At 40.8% G+C, this 17,815-nt stretch overlaps 1 protein-coding gene across 5 annotated transcripts in view; it reads left to right on the forward strand.

Annotated features, from left to right (window-relative positions):
* The window catches only part of SMIM13 (small integral membrane protein 13), a 179,510-nt gene that overhangs the window by 149,976 nt on the left and 11,719 nt on the right, over nucleotides 1–17,815 (forward strand). For all 5 annotated transcript variants that reach the window (XM_054060766.1, XM_054060762.1, XM_054060763.1 and 2 more), the window contains exon 3: nucleotides 4,999–5,099. In XM_054060766.1, coding sequence (XP_053916741.1) covers nucleotides 4,999–5,099 — 101 coding nt within the window. The remainder of the gene's footprint in view (nucleotides 1–4,998; nucleotides 5,100–17,815) is intronic.

Below are 17,815 nucleotides of genomic sequence, written 5' to 3' on the forward strand. Positions count from 1 at the left end.
ATTTGAGCATGTAATAAAATGTTTTCAAATGCTGACACAATTGATACAATAGATGCAGGTTTTCTCCCCAAAACAGAAATGATAAGAGATATTTTATACACTGATGTTACAAACCAGTGGTACTCCTGCTCCATGTTTTGCTGTCACCTGCCACAGTGGAGAAATGTTGTTAGAGGAGCTGTTTCACCCCCAGCAACAGGGGATTTTGTTGGTACCAAGTTTCTCTAATTTCCCTTTTTGAGGAGGGACGTGTCTTCTACCCCCATGTATCTTAGGCATTGGAAAACACATTAGTTGTTGGGCCTGCTCATACTTGCAGGAGTCTCCTGAGAGGTAATCCATTGACATTCATTTCCATCATTGTATATATTGATTTGAAGTCTATAATCAGCCAAGTCAGCAATATTTTTTAACTGAAAAAGTATTCTACTACTATTTTTTTTGTCTATGTAATTTTTATATAGCTATTATGGTGTTCTATTCTTAATGGGGCTTTCTTTCACAACCTGAAGCTGAGATGTATAAACAAAAAATATTTAGAAACAATTTCATGTGATCCATCAGGCCATTCAAACTTAACAAGTCTGCCTTGGACTTCGAGTACTGGCTATTTACAGCAACATAATCTCAAAGGACGCACAACCCCAGGATTCCTGTTAGGATTTTTTTAGGGAAATCATTCTGAATAAAGAACTCACTCAGATTTGATGTGGGGTCTTTTTCAGCTGTTTACAGACATTCTACAAACTCAGTGAAAGAATATGTTTGTGGACTGCATTGCATGAAGTTGTAGCAATTATTAAGCCAAATCTAAGCAAAGTGGACTGGATTTTGACTCCTTTCTCCTGCCATAGTCCTTGCTAAAAGTACCAATAGCAAATTTCACACAGTGTTTCTCATCAGTCCTTACAAAGGGAGGTGAAGTTATTTCTGATAACACTTGAAGTTATTCTGTTTTTTAGATTCCAACATGTTCATAAGAGTGCAGAAAGGGAAATCAGTTCTTCTGACTGCACATGGGACAAAGCCCCAAGAGCCAATTCATTTGCTTTGCTCACAGCAAGCCACTGCCCTCCACTTTTGATTTCATACACAGCTTAACACTAGCCCAAATATTATCCTTTTTAACTTCTTTAATGTGCTTAGGGATTTTTTTTTTTTTTTGGTTGGCTGATAATGTTTTGGATGGGGGGTCGGAGGACTTTTATGGTCAGAATCTCTGACATAGGTCTAAATCCCTGCATTGCTCCTCTACTTGCAGCCTTAATGGAGATCAACTGAACCTGATCTTCCCTGCCCTGCTGCTCCCCTGAGTGAATGGACACAGATGGGAACTGGGGCTTTAGGAGGGGTGAGGCTTGAAAAAACAGAGGGATCCCATTTTCTATGCAAAATGACAGAGACATACAGCAGGACAAGCCCCCAGGCTTGCCTCTGGGTTTTTAAGGCACTCTCTTAAGTGAGGCTAGGGGCTTGGGAAACACCACAAAGCCACATTCTGCTGCACCCTTGTCTTGCGTTAATTTCCTCCATGACAGCCTCTAGCTTGTGAAGAACTGGGAAGCACTCCATCAGAGATGCATGTATCATTAGACTCTGCAACAAGGACAGGATATTCAGTGTTTTCTTAGTGTTGCATTGGGTTGGGCAGGCCCTTAAAGGCAGAAGAATGCCACTTAGTTGTCCTAGATTATAGTAAAACACACTTCTCAGTGGTTGACAGATATTTATCAGAAAGTAACAAGTAACTTCCTAACTTTTCAGGGGAACATGTGTTGTGCCTTTTGTAAACAACCAATTAATGATTATGCCCCTGATTTTCAAAGAAAACCCTCTGCTACTCACTGAAAAGAGAAATAGTTTCCACAGGCTGGCAGCAGGCACAGCTACCCTTGCTTGCAGCTGTGGGGAATTAGCACAGGGAGCACGGAAGCAAAGCAGCCACCAGGAAGGCGGCTTTTTATCTTATCTGCAGGTGTTGTTGAGAATAGTACTGCCCTGGGATGACCGAAAGGAAGAATTTGTCCCAATAACAGCAGAACCTTTGGAAATGAGTGGAGAGAAAAGGTTCCCTGTCAATCTAGCAGCAAAATCCTCTCCCTCCTGTGTTCTATGACAAAGATGAGGGATAAATATCCTGGGCTGGAAGTCATACAAAAGGAGCACTTGGAAGTTCTGCAGTTCCTTGTTTAAGGCCCTTAGCAAGGGATTGCTTCAAGCTGTGAAAAAAAAGGAGTTTAAACATTCCCTAGTTAACCTTTTTCTTTGTCCAGAGTCTTCTGATGTCTCCAGCTGCTGTATTCATGTGCTTTCCCAGCTGAGAGGGAGCCACACACAGGGAAAGTGAGTCTGTACGTGCAGCTATTCCTTCCCTTACAGCACTTGGAGGGCAGAGTCAAAGCATTAGAGAAAACCAGTGGTGGCTTTTCTCTGGACTGTTTTACACCCTTTTGATGTGAAGTCACCTCTGGGTGAAAGGAGTCACAATTATGGTGCACTGCGTGGAGTATTCTCTGCAGCCAAGGACGTGATAATTTGCCCTCTCCCTGCTCCTGCCTTCATCCTCATCTCTGCTGTACATTGTTGTGCTTTGATCACCCCGTAAGGTCACAAAACAGCTTTTTACTGGGGAATGGTAACAGATGGACTCTTCCAGTGTCTCCTCTGGCCTCTGCAAGGCCTCTGCTTCCTGTGACAATTCTGCTGTGGCATTCAGTTATAGGATCATGTGAACTTGTTTATGGTCTGTTTTCATAATTCTGATAAGAGGGAAGATGAGGCCTTTTAAGCATCTACTCTTGGCTACCTGCCTGATGGACCTAAGGACTAATGACAGCAGTTATGATTGGTTTGGGTTTACACAAACAGATTCCAATATATATTTGATAAAGGAAACAAACTTAAAAATTTCAATAATTAAACTAATTATGTCCGAACATATTAAATTCAAAACACAAATCGGAAGTTGAAATAACCTCCTTCCCTCCAAAACACAAGAGAGTGTCTGGATTTTTAGACTGGAAGATTACTGTCGGGTGACAAAGGAGATCTTTGTTCTGTTCTTGGCCACACTCCTGGATCACAGGCTGACCTTGTGCAGGCCAGTATCTGTCACCCTACTTAAAAAGGGAGTGTAATGATATCAACCTATTTGGCAAAGAGCCTTGAGATCTATCTGAGAAAAAGTGCTGGGGTTGAGTTAGCCTTTGCAAACTTTGTGTGTCTCATATTGGTAAACTGCTTCAGCTTAGAAAATATTACTTGCTAAATTTGGACAGCTTTTAGTGTTTGTGATTCATTCCCAGGGAATTCCTGACTTCCTTAAGCTCTTCCCTTATTTGTAGGTATTTGTTGCCTAGTCTACTAAATGGGTTGCTCTGGGGCTGTTTGCTACCCTTGACGTTACTTACCGCTCTGAGTCAACTGAGTCACGCACCACCAGGTCTTACACTAGTGCATGGCAATTAAGATAAGGTAGACTCAGACTTGAGCACAATCTGCAGCTTGACATGGTGTATTGGGTGGGGTGGCAGCTCCACTTCCCTGCACCTGGACTTTGTCAGTGTGTGACTCACGGCTGGCTGAGCAGGCAGCTGTGGGACTTCTGGCAGGTCAGAGGTTTGATAACAGCCAAGGACAAAGAGGAGTTGTTATCTAGTGTCCATGCGGAAGCACTCTCAGTGCAAACAGGGTATTTGGCACGTAAAATCATGAGCTAAGTATTACATGCAAAAGGTAACTGCAGTAAAAGCATACTGAGCTCATTTTGTTCATGGTTACTTCCTCGATAAAATAATCTGCAAACTGAGAAAGCACGTCCTGTTAGCATCTTCCTTTTCTCCCATAGCTCCTACTTTAGGAATATTCCTACTCCATATCAGAAAAAAAAAAAAAAAAAAGTCATATTATTTTGAAACCTCCTGCAAGGAACAAAGCTACGGTTACAACCTGCTCGTGTTTTCTCATAAATTTATCTAAAACCTTGTACATAGACACATTGAGATCTCAACTGGTACTCAGACTGACATCTTCCATGAAAACACACAGCTGTCCCTTGGTGGGAGATGATTAGTGATTCAATAAGATGTCTTTATATTGTTGTTGTTTTCTCACTAGAGAAACCAGCTTGTGCTGTGTGGTAGCAATTTCAGTACAAATCATTTAATGTAATGACTTGGTACTTTTCGGTTTTGCAGAATGTGTATCTCCAAGTTTAATTCAGTCTAGTTATTTCATGGCTTCAGAAATTTTTGCCCAAGGTTTCCAGTTACTGCAGCTGTATATAAAGACTTGAAAATCTGAATCTCATAAAGCTAAAGAACATGCCAGAAAATAGCCCCCAAATAGTCATGCACAGCTTGTTTCTCTGGAGAGGAAAAGGTGAGGAGGAGAGAAAAAAGCCGAAATGGGGTATTTACAGCTAACACTTCTGTCAGTGGGACTGTTGGCATTGTGTGGCTCTTGGGGCTCTTTGGAAAGTTTTCTCTGTTTAGCCTCAGAGTCTGAATTTTTCTGGCCATGTTTAGTCTTTCTAGGTTCCTTTAAAGGTCACCTGAGAGAAAACATGGACTGGCTCTTCCATTGAGACCTGTTGCCTCTCTCTTTGTTTGGCAAAGTGGCAGAAGTGTCTAAAGGATGGTGGTGTGAGAGAAATTACCTCGTTTTGCTTTCTCCCTTCACCTGCAGTAAATTCTTTTCCCTGAATGAATGAGCCAGACTTAGTACCAATATTATTCTCATCAGTCCTTGATACACAACCTAAAATAAACTCAAAGCCCACACAAATCCCTGACAGCCCACAATTTTTTCTGGAGCTGATGAAAAACAGAGTTGATGTAATGGACTATTTTTATACAGTGATGTCTAAAATAGTTGATTTTTGCAATAGCGAATGACTGTACTTGTAAATAAATTATTTCAATTTTATTGTCTCCATTTATGTAAATTGACAAATATCAGAGCTGAACTCAGATGGACCAAATCATTTTTTTTTTTCAGATTACTTTCAAGTTCTTAAGCCCCACTTCCACACGTGTCGTCTTCCCCCAAGACTCCTCCATCAGCAAACACCGTGGCACTTTGTCTCAAAATAGAAGCAGGTGAGTAATTGCATGTTCACATCCCTGAGCCTGAGTGGTGAGTGTTGCAGCAGAGGTGGCACCTTCATTCACCATCCCTGGTGGTAGACATCATGGACCTGTCAGCCCCCTTCCTTGTGCTTTCCTAGCAGCTGTAATAAGCCACTGAATCTTCACAGAGAAGTTCCTGAGATGGTGGCAAAGAGAGTGAAAATCCAAAAGCCCAATTTTGTTGTATGATGAACAGTTGTTGTTGGCCTTGTCATATATCAGCTGGGTGCTTTTCCAGTTTTTGGATTCCTTCTCCTTTGAAGCTGCTGAAGCATTAGGGCAGCTAGTCGGTTCCCTGTCAAATCTCATTGTTTCATTTTTCCCTAAACGTGATAATAAAATTACTTGAGTTTGGGGTTTTTTCAGTATCAAAGCATAGCCCAGTGTGCAGAGTCTTCCCTGCTGGGTTTACATTACTGCCAGCAGAGTCACTGCTCCTGTCATGCACTTGGCACCCTCTTGCTGCTCACTAGCAACGCAGATGGGCACAGCACAGCCTTCATCTCTGAACCTTCCATTAGACTAAAGTGTGATTTTTGGCAATTCAAGCAACAGTTAATCTGCAAAATGGAAAAATAAAAGTTCACTAAATGGAGCATGGGATGCTGCTGAATGCAGAACTGTTTCATAAAAGAAAATATTTAATGAAAGCACTACAGGTTCTCTCCATCTTTGCTTTCTAAACATCAAATCAAAGAAATGTAAATGTGTTTGGTTTTATTAAGGCCCTACTTTAGCAGCATCCGCCTTACCCAGATGTGGGACACAGGTGTGACTAGGGTATAAGGCGCAGGGCTCTTTCCCAAAAGGATTGAGGTATCTTAAGTCTGCTTGAGATTCTTCTGCCTAAACACAGATCCCCAAAGCCTGTTTGCTGTCCTAGGGAACCTGAAAACCTAACTTCAGGCTGCAGCAATTATATAAGTGCTCTGCATGAAAAGGTGGTGGCTGCTTTTTATCTACTCATTTTTGATAGGGGAGATAAAAACATTCATATCTCTTTAGCACCCAAGGACATTAGAATTTGTGTATCTCACTTCCCCAGAGAACATCATAAGCTGGAGAGTATCCTGAAGTGGTACTATCTTTATTACAATGCTTCCTGGCTTAAAATAACTACACGTGTAATTATGAAGGTACGGGCACACACGGAAGATTGACTTTGCCTGTGTGGTGGGTAAATACTCATTGTAGGCCCCAGTTCTTACTCCAAGGATGCTAAGGTTATTTATGTATTTATTTATATAAGTCTAATATTCAGTGAATTGTTCAGTTTGGAAAGGAACAAAGCGTACTGAATCTTCATAAAAGCTTGTATTAATTCAAAATCAATATTGAGGTCCATTTTACACACAAAACCACATGGACTCTAAAGGCCAAACTCCATGATATGTTGCTGAGCAAAATGTTTTGCAAACAGCCATGTTTCACTGCATTGTCTAAAAACACACAACCTCTTATTAGACCGTGTTTTTAAGTAAAACAGAAGGTGAGCTTGCTAACTCCATCTGCAACTCTTCTCATGGAGTATGTTTTTTAAACAAACTTTAATATCCTCTACTAAATTAAAGAAGTGTTGTTTTCAACAGGAATATTCTGAGTATAATCACGATGTACATATGCGTCCTTTTTTTAGAAAAAACAACAATAACTACCATCTGCTACTTTCTTAGTAAACATTGTGATATTATGTCATGAATCCAGTTACGCAGACTACTGGGGTGTGGACGACCGGTTGCTGCTTTTTAAAAATAAGTGTTGAAATATAGCTTTGCTTTAGGTGCAGCAAATCCATTACTGAATGCTCGTCAAAGAGAACGGGCTCATTTCAGCCAGCTGTGCATGTTCCCTTACGTCAGTGGGAAACTGCCTGAGCACTACTAGCTTGTTTCTTATTGACCTGTGTAATTATAGGCAGCAGTAGTTGTGAAGACTACCCCAAACCCTTATTCTGTATTCTGCAGTCTGTCTTTGGTCAAGCCTATTGAGAAACTACATCTTTCACCAGATCTGCTTTTTGGCCAAATGTTCTCTGTGGAAAGGGACACATGCCTCAGGCTTGATTTTTGAAACAGATTCATTTATTTAGAAAAATGCCGGCCTGGAGGGCTGAGATGCTGCTAGTATAGGGGAGAAAGAGGAGACAAAAGACAATTTTGTTTACATTAGGAGAAAAATGTGTGATACCCTTGAAATCTGAGGTTGGAAGCTGCTGGGGAAGATCTGAAGAAGAGTGGGACTCAGAATTGGTGAAAAAATGCTTAAATTCGCTGAATGAAGGCGTTGGACAGAGGTAGAGAGAGCAGGTGAAAAGAAAGGCAGAAAAACAGCAAAAAGATTCAACGAGCATATAAGGAATAGGGTGAGGGTCCCTCCTCCCCCAGCTCCTTAGAAATTACAATTTATTCATTAAAGAAATGGTGGAAGTCTGAAAACTAAAAACTCCAAGGTTAAACAATGTTTGTTTTCAGCTGAGCATTTTTAGTTATATACAATTAGAAGCAGTTCTTAATTGTACACTAGGTGTGATCATGCAGTGAGCAACGTCTGCTAACTGAATGAAGAAAACATTTTTTAGAAAGGGAAACAAACTACAAGTTGGAAGGCAATATAAAGTGCAAATCTTAGAGGACAATCACAGTTATGATTCCTAATTTATTGCTCTCAGGGCACTGACTTACCTTCTCCAGAAAACCTACAGAAATCTACAGTGTTACACCGGGTATCATTCAGAAACAAATTTAATCCTTTTTCAATATATTTCTGGAATCAATTTCAGCCTGACACTTAAAAAATCTTCAAATATCTGTGTACTTGGCTTATTTGGTATTCACAAAACATATGGGTCAGACTCCTGACATCCTGCTTCAGTATTAGTTGTAAATTGATAACAGGTTGATACACCTGAAATGACTCCTGGAAAGTTTTAATACCTTCTTTGTCTTTTTTCATTTTGGCTTGTATTCTTTCCCTTCTCTACCCAAATGGACCTGCTCTCTCTTACTGATATCTAGAAAAGCTGATATGGGCAGAAAGAAACCCACCTGTGATAGGAGGGACCAAACTGTTTTGATGCACACAGCAAAACTCCTATTGACTTTATTGGAAGAAGGATCAGTCCAGAACTGGTCTCTCTTCTTTTTGCAATTCAGAGTTACTTTGTTGTTGCTGTTAGGCTACTTTTTGGCCAAAATGCTATAACATGCTGTGGATATGTGTCTATTGCATTCAATAAGGCACAAATAGAGAGCTTCACAAGGTTCCCATGTCCTGTTTATTATTCAGGAGGTGTCTGTGTTTGATGTAGTGAACCTATTGTGCCCGATTCGTTACACCTGTTTGGTTCTCAGCTGAAATCCACTGATGCAAAACTGCAGCCCATTGTACTAAGCAGACTGGTCTCTTGGCAGGTTCATTGTGAGTAAATGATATGTATCCCTCTGCCTGGGTAAGACCTTGATGAACTTGTATCAAAAGATTTTCTGAACTCTTTTTAGGATCATGATGTGAATTATATGGAGCAGGTGTGACTGCCAGAGGAAAGGAGGTTGGTGTTACACTCACAGCTGCTTTGTGGGTTTTTTTTTTTGATGCCACACAGCATCAAGGCTGCTTTTCATGTGCTCTGCCAAAATGAACCCTACTAGAAACAGAAGGCCTTCTGAGGCTATATAGTAAGCCTGGAGGGACAGAGCAGGCTTTTGGGGGAGGAAATAAAAAACATTGGAAAAATTCCTGCTTTAAATCAATGCTATTTTTAATGGCTTGCTAGTCAAGACTAGGCTGAAGAAAAACATCATGATTTACCAAAATCCTCTCCCTTGCCTTCAAAGTAAGTAGGATGCTTTACAGATCAAATCAGTTGCGTTGGTCCACTCCAGCAGAAAAAAGAAGTCATCGTAGAGGGAGCCAGTTACAATTCTAGAATTGTAGTGCAGCCTTCTGTGAGGGGTGGAGGAGGGCTGGACATGGTTTCATGTCAGATTGTGCTATGTCAGCAGTGAGAGAGAGCCCTTTAGGGTGGCAATCAGTTCTCATAACTGGGAAACAAGGCTATGCTGTGTGCCCCCTTTTACCCCAAGGAAACAACAGTGCTTGGATTTGACACTTTTTGAGCTATAGGTGCTGAGTTAGAGGTACCCAATACCTGCATTCTTTCCTCCTGGAGATATAATATTTGATGATGTTCTAGCCCTACAGGTAGAATGCTTTAAAAGGGACAGCCTGTGGCTTTACTTCCAGCAGAATTCATGAGCCACTACAACTGACAGCTTTTCTAGGTGTAGGGAGTGAAGTGTGTAAGGGTTGACAAAACTTTAACAAAGCAATTTTGTATGCCTCCTAGTGGTTAGGGAGTGCTTAGATTGTACGCATCCAATAATAACAACTGACAAGTTATTTTTGTTACTGTGTTTCCTGAGGTGCTCATTTCTTAATTGCTGTTTTTCTGCTAGTGCCCCTGTGTATCCAATGTAAGATGCTATAGAAGACACCTAAGCCTACAGTCGAAATTCCAGTGTGCTTGATGGAGACTGTATCTCTGTCCCGGTGTGAGATAATCCTGAATCATTAAGAGCTTTGTGTATCCGTGTTTTATGAGATGCTCTGGTTAAGCATTTGGATTTTGTGTTGATTTGGGTATTTCAAACCGAGTTGGTTCTTTCTGTTGATTCTCCCATGAGGAAAGGAAGCTCCAGAAAAATACTGCCATGGAAGGTTTCTCCACTGTAGTCCCACTAAATTAAAATGGAAGACCTTCACCCTGAAAATGTTGTGCCTTCAGGAAGAAGTTTCACTGGTTAAATCTAGCCAGTTCCAGCATGTTTTTTGCGTGCAGGTCTTTACCATCTGCCTCGAAGGGAGATAGGAATGGGGGATGCCTACAGTGGTTGTGACATAATGTTTTATTTTCAGCAACTGGAATTGGGGGTAGGGGGGAAAAAACCAAACAGGAATATAGCTATAGTGGGAATATTAGAAGTTACTAAGTGTGGCAAAAGGAGTCTGGAAGACTGCCATATAAAGCAGAAGCACTGAAAAGCCAGATAATTTCTTCACGATATTGGCACATATCTGAAATTTTTTGTAAGCTTTCTTATATTTTTCTAATTACTTAAAAAAATGAGGAAGATGGATTACAGTGTTACCCAATATTAACATGCTTTATGTAATTCTAAGGCAGTAAAGTTACAAAATTCACAGGCAGTTTGATTTTATTTTCTTAAAAGATTTTCAACAGTAAAATATATAACAACAGTTGGTACCTATAAAGGGGGAAGAATATTTTCTGCCAGCTCTAAAATCAAGGGCTATGTTTGCAGAAGTGACCTTGGTAAAAGGCTTTGCATTTCAAAGCTGTAATCTACTGAAGTCACATTACTAGTAGAATTGTGTTTTGTTGCTGTAAACTGTGATTCCTACATGCACAGGTTTACATGCAACATTTACTGTTTGAACTAAGCCCTCTGGCTGGATTAAAACATCTCACAATTAGAAAGTAATTTTAAAAAATCAAAAAGATTTTTTTCAATATCTCAAAGTCAATATGAAACCTCTCAAACTTTATTGTGTAAATAATGCTATATGAGATCTCGGGGAATGCATTGACATCTGCAAACCAGAGTTAATTGATCTTTACAATACACTTTTCAGAAATAATCTCCTTTACTGCTTCTTGATGAGTGGAACTAGCATCAGTTCCCAGTGGAAAGTGCCGAGTTAGCTCACAATCAAGTACTACACTGGCAGTAGAACAGGACAAGAAGTAGAGCTGGGTTAACCAGAATTACAATTTCACTTCTCTGTAGTCTTGGTTTGGCAGCTTGCTTTGACCAGAGTCCTTTGTGCCATGTATCATCCTTTTACTTACTCTTTGCAGTATGGAATTATATGAAGAGTACACTTATTTCTCTGATTAAAACCCTCACAGCAGGGCTATTTTGAAACAACACAGTGTCACAATGGATTCAAGTCAACAAACTAGCAAAAAAGGAGTAATAGAATAGCAAAGTCATAGCCATGAACTAGATATTACTTGGCATCAGTACTAGTATTGGGATGGTAAGAACAATGACTCTAATTCTCCTGTTTTTTTATGAAGGAGTTAAGGATAGGGCTGCTATAAGAAAGATATGAGAGCTCATGCTTTTCCAGGCCTGCATTTGTCATCCAAATGTTCTGCACAGGATTCATAAGACCACAGGTGAGTGCAAAGGACACTTTGAAAGTTAATGTCAGAGGGAAAGTTAGATGTAAAAAAGCCAAAACAAAAGGCTCTTCTTCAATTTTCCTTCTCCTGAGAAGAATAAGTGCCACCTCTACCATTAGATGGGTTTTGTATTATTTTTCTTTATTTTCTACTAGCCTCATCTCTTCCACCAGTCTCCTTCAATGTGAATGCTTTTGGCTGCACATAATTTCTACTTTGATGCCAGGAGAAAAAACAGGGACTGACAACAGAGAAGACTTTTCTTAGCCAGACAGCTATATTCTGACATTCTTTTAACCTCATGGTGGCTTGGTTAAATCCCTGCTTTTTTTTCTTTTCCCCCTTTAAGCATTGAGTGATGCTGTCTATGATGGAAATCACAGATGTAGGTTGGTTTAACATCCCCTCCCTCCATCCTATGCCTGTGGTTTATGGTTACTTTGCTTAGGTTATTTTACCTCTTTTAATATAACAGGTGGTGGGTGCTGATGGCCTAGGCTAAGGAAGCGTGATGTACCTTTAAAGATGATTTATGTCTTCTAGCTATTCCTTGGGTTAGCAAAGGGTGTTCCTTCTTCCATGAACCTAAAATAAATAGTTGGAAGCTGCAGCTATAAATATCCATCCATCAGAAGCAAAGCCTGGAAAAACTGAAATCAGCAGTTTGATGCCTTTTTGGTTTATCCTCAAATAAGCTTATTTTTCAGCTGGATATTTTAGGTGTACTTCCTTAGATTCTTCCTCTGGAACATAGGTTTTATTCCCCCTAAATCCATTTTGAAAGTAGCGTCAGTGCAGTTAAGGCATTAATAGCAAGGCACTGCTGGGAATAAATACGTGTAGCAGAAGCAAGGTCTTCTGTATCTGCTACAAGTGTGTCAACATGCATCTTGTTGATATTTTAACAGTGACTGAGTCAGAATATTGGGAGGGGAACAAATACAAGCCAGTAAACTGTTACAGAGCCTTCATCTCCTGGGCATATAATGGAATGGCCTTTAAAACCTCTTAAAACCTCTTTTGATTTCATCAGGATTAAAGCAGTGAACAAATATTGCCTAACGGATTGGCAGGAGTGTGATGTAGTATAGAAGAAACATTCTGATATACCAAATAACCTCCTCATCATCCAGCAGTTTTGGTGGTCTAGCACAGAGCATAACTGAAATGCTGGTTAATAAAATTGTTAATGAGGTAATTCTAAAGTTTTTTCCTACTTTTCTGCTAGGCAGTATGAGAACTTCTTAACCATCAGTTGCATGGAGGGGGCTTTACAGGAACTGGGGAGAGGGAAGAAGAAGTACAGAGAAACAAGGGAAGGCATCTGAGCATGGACCTTCCCTTTAACCTAAACACAGATTTCTTTTTTATCTCTTTTTCTTTCCTAGAAATGTCAAAGTTTTAGGATGTAGTTTTCTGAAGCATCTTCCCTTTTGTCAAATCTCATCTAAGGATGCTACTGGCCTCTTGCTCCTATGACTCTGCTTGTGTATGCCAACATCTCTCTCTGTCAGTGCAACCATCTGTGGTGCTGCATGCTGAATAGTTTCTCCTGCCAAAGGACGTGGAAAGCCACTGAGCACCCCTGTGTGCAGCAGCAGATGATGTATCGAAGAGCTTGACAGGCTTTTCTGGATGCAGCCACACAAACCCAGCAGCTAATAATTCAATGATAGGCCTGCAAGCACCTCTTGGAACTTGGAGTAGAAGCCCTTAGGAGGGCATGGACCTCTTGATTTCTGCTTGTAGCTGGGTTATGAATATTGTAAAGACCATTTTACTTCCCAAAACACATTCCAGGAGTCTATTCTGATCTTTCAAAACAGGTTTTCTGAAATAAAAATAGCACATTGGGATATCCAATGTCTTCCTGCCTTCCCAAAAAGATCTTTATGAATTGTGCTTGTCCCATCATTACCCCTTTTTCAAGAGGTAAAAGCTGTAGATGTGAATGAAACTTCATACATGTAAATATCTGGCAAAATTTAATTGTCCTGAAGGAAGAAGAAATGCCTGACTGACATTAATTCCTAGCTCCTGTGCACAGACTAGTCTCTTACAACTTCAATGCTCTTGTCATATCTCTATATTAAACAACACCTGTTTGCTAATAAGTATTCTGACTGCTCCCAAGTATGAATTGTGGAGGAGGGGAGGGTTGCAAATCATACCTTACAGAATTGTCAAAGAGCATGCAAAGTCTTTGATGGCCTCCTGAATAGTGTACGGTATACTTGCATTTTCACTACAGTAACTATCTACTCCTGAGCAAGGCAGAAAGCAGCTTGTGCCCTATGGAAAGGTATGTGACAGAAGCCTGTGCTCTTAGAAAGCAACAGTGAGCAGTGCCAGCAATATCCGGTAGATCAAATGTTTCTAGGATCTCATGTTACTTGTCTGTGAAATCAAATTGAACCACTGGCTCCCAAGGAACTTATAATGTGTGTAACATTCCCAGCTGAAATACTGCTTTGTAAACCAAACAGCACCAAATGCATATTACATCCTCCTCATCACTACTGCTAATCATCTGAGCATGGAATTTTTAATTCCATATGCATTTATTGGTGGGCTTTTAGGCAATGAAACATTCATTCTCCGATGTCATTTGCTATGCCAGCCACAAAGTCAATGCAAAATTAATCACATTTCTATAAATGTTTGGTTAATCTATGCAAAGAGAATCTCTTGAGTTCAATGCCCTTGTTGTCTTTACTCTCTAAATCAAAAAGGAAAATAAATCTGTCTTTCAGCCAGTCTTCACTGGCATATAGAGGATAATTTCCTTCTGACTAGAAATACAGCATGAATAGGAAGAGCACGCGTGTTTCTGAACCTGCTGAACACCTCCAACTCGAGGTGTATGAATAGCATGCCTTGAAATTTGACCTTTGCTTCCAGTTCATTTGTGGTATGTGGCTGAATCAGCAGCAGAGTCAAAATGAGTTGCAGCTGCATGAAATGGAGGCTAGAGGAAAGGGAGCAAATGGTTGTGCCCAGTGATACAGTATATGAAACAGAAAGGAATTTGGAGTAAATTCAAGAGATTGGCATTAAAACATCAAAAGTTGCAGGATATAGGCACTAACTTGAACACAGACTTTTGCTAGGCTTGTGATTTGTTAATTCTGCAAAGATTTATATTCGCATTTGATATGCGTCTGACATCTTCTCAAAAGTAACTTTGTAACTTGCCACACAGTTCTGCATCATCTTAAGCTTACTAGAACCAAGGCTGATTTATGTAACACCCAATAGGCTCTGTGACAGGAAGACACAGAATCAATATGATAAATGGAGCAATTTCGGAAATGTACTTGTTGCTGTTTCTGTTTTCACAAAGGATGATATTTTAGCCTCATGTGGAGAACCTGACTAAAGCCTAGGCAATACTTAATGGACCATCTAAGCTCTAGTCCTTTGACTTATTTGAAAGACTACCAGAATAGTGTGGTTTTGGACTACTCACTCTGGTGTGGAATTTCACCCTTTAGGTTTATGTTATCATATATAGTTGCAAAAACCAGGTGAAAACTGAGCCTGAGTATGACTACACTCTTCAAATATCCCTCCCTGAAGCTGAACTCTTTGCATTTCTTAGCAGACTGTATTTAATGCTGCTGATGGTTTTATGCAAAATTTAGTTCCATCTTCCTGAAAGAAAAGACAGAATCTGGCTGTGTTCTGCAGAAAGCAGGCACGGCTACTGTAACTTACTTGTCCAGGTGGTCATATAACAGCCTGTGATATTATGTTAGTTATTTTTGTGGTTAAGCTTTTCCAGTTAACATCCTAGAACAAAAAGTTTATATTAAAATACATGTTTAAGCACAGAGGATCAGCATTTCCAATTTAATGCCTTGGCAGTGGAAGATCTGTTTGGCAATTTTGTATTTCACAAGTAGCTTCACTGTTAAAACTGGATCCTGTAATAAAGTAATTGAGGTGTCAGAAAACAGCCTTCCACCACACAGATCCTATATTTCTTTTGGATTCTCATTGCAGAGAGAAAGTCCAAAATCCAACTAGAACTTAAATCACCCAATTCTGTGAAAGATAATAAAAAATGTTTCTACAAATATATTAATGAGAAACGAGGGCCAAGGAGAATCTCCATCCTTTACTGGATGCAGGGGGGAACAATAGTGATATAGGATGAGAATAAGGCTGATGTACTTAATGCCTTCTTTGCCTCAATCTTTAATAGTAAGATAAGATGTTCTCTGGGTACTCAGGCTCCTGAGCCAGAAGACAAGGAAGGAAAGCAGAACAAAGCTCTGATGATCCATGAGGAAATGGCTAAGAGACCTGCTTAGTCAATTAGACATTCACAGTTCTATATGGCCGGATGAGATCCACCCAGTAGATCTCCAAGAGAGCTAGTGGAGATGCTCATCAAATCCCTTTCGACCATCTCCCAACAGTCCTGGCTTACTGGGTAAGATCCACTTGACTGGCAAGTGTTGTGCCCATTTACAAGAAGGGTCAGAGGGAAGATCCAGGGAACTATAGGCCTGTCAGTCTGACTTTGGTGCCAGGAAAGATCATAAAGCAGGTCATCTTGAGTGCTATCACACAGCACACACAAAACAACTGGGTGATCACACCCTGTCAGTATGGGTTTATGAAAGGCAGGTCCTGCCAAACGAACCTATCTCCTTCTATGACAAGTTGACCCACTTAATGGATAAGGGAAAGGCTGTGGATATAGTGTAGCTGTACTTTAGTAAAGCCTTTGACACCATTTCTCACAGCATTCTGCTTGAGAAACTGGCTACCACTGGCCTGGACAGGCATATGCTCTCAAAGAGTGGTGGTAAATGGAGTTAAATCCAGTTGGATTCCAGTCACAAGTGGTGTTTCCCAGCGCTCTGTGTTGGGTCCAGTTCTGTTCAATGTCTTTATTAGTGAGGGGATGACACTAAACTGGGAGGAAGCGTCAATCTCCTTGAGGGTAGGTAGGCTCTGAACAGGGGTCTGAACAGACTGGATCACTGGGCTGAGGCCAACAGCATGATGTTCAACAAGGCCAAGTGCTGAGTCCTGCACTTGGGACACAACAACCCTGTACAGTGCCACAGGCTTGGGGAAGAGTGGCTGGAAAGCTGCCAGATGATAAGGACCTGGAAGTGTTGGTCCACAACCGGCTAAACATGAGCCAGCAGTGTGCCCAGGTGGCTAAGAAGGCAAATGGCATCTTGGCTTGTATCAGAAACGGTGTGGCCAGCAGGACCAGGAAAGTGATTGTCCTCTTGTACTCAGCATTGCTGAGGACACAACTAAAATACTGTGTTCAGTTTTGGGCCCTTCACTACAAGAAAGACATTGAGGTGCTGGAGCATGTCCAGAGAAGGGCAATGAACCCAGTGAAGGGGCTGGAGAACAAGCCTTATGAGGAGCAGCTGAAGGAACTGGGGTTGTTTAGCCTATAGAAAAGGAGGCTGAGGGGAGACCTTATCACTGCCTACAACTGCCTGAAAGGAGGTTGTAGTGAGGTGGGTGTTGGTCTCTTTTTCCAAGTGACAGGCAATAGGATGAGAGGCAATAACCTCAAGTTGTGCCAGAGGAGGTTCAGGTTAGACATCAGGAAAAATTTCTTCACTGAAAGGGTTTTCAGGCACTGGCATGGGCTGCCCAGGGAGTTGGCTGAGTCACCATCCCTGGAGGTATTTAAAAGACGGGTAGATGAAGCACTTAGGGTTATGGTTTAGTAGTGGACAGGTATGGTTGGACTTGATGATCTCGCAGACCTTTTCCGACCAAGGGATTCTATGATTCTACTGTATTTATGGCTCAACCCATGAAGATCAGAGTGAGCAGATGGAAATAGCACCATCACAAACCATTGGATCAAATGTCGGTATAACTTCCTGCTTAGCAAAAAGAGCATAAGGATTCACCCCAGTGAATCCCAGCATAGAATTGGAAGAGATTGTTTGCTTTGCTAAATCCAGTTCCTGCAATCACATGACCAAATCAAGTTCATCTCATGTACCAGAGTCTACAAAACATCTCCCAGCACCTTGTAGCAATTTAAGATCTGTAGTGAAAGACAAAACATAACATACACCAGCTAAGGACCTGGACCTTTCCCTCTGCCTGCCTCTCTCTTCTAGGTCCTTTAAGACCTAACATGTTGTTCTTAGTAAGTAAGTATATGGTTAGCTTTCACCACATTGCAGCACCAGTGCCCAAAGTAGCAATACTCTGCACTGCACGCTGAAAACAATGTGAAAGGGACTAACTTATATATCTCTAAATTACATTCTAATGCAAACCAGCAGTCTTTATCATCTATAAAGTACTGAATGTAAATAGGGTAATATTAGCCTTGATCCAAAAGTGACAAGGTGCTTTAATTACACTCCTCAATGTCCCTACTGCATTTTCTACATCAGGTATTTGTATGGCAGTGTTAGGTCAACCAAGTTAAGATTGTTATTCTAAGTAGAAGGTGCAAAAACTAGCCATGACCTGG

This window comes from Cuculus canorus, chromosome 2, assembly GCF_017976375.1.
Source record: "Cuculus canorus isolate bCucCan1 chromosome 2, bCucCan1.pri, whole genome shotgun sequence".
In the NCBI taxonomy this organism is placed as follows: Eukaryota; Metazoa; Chordata; class Aves; order Cuculiformes; family Cuculidae; genus Cuculus; species Cuculus canorus.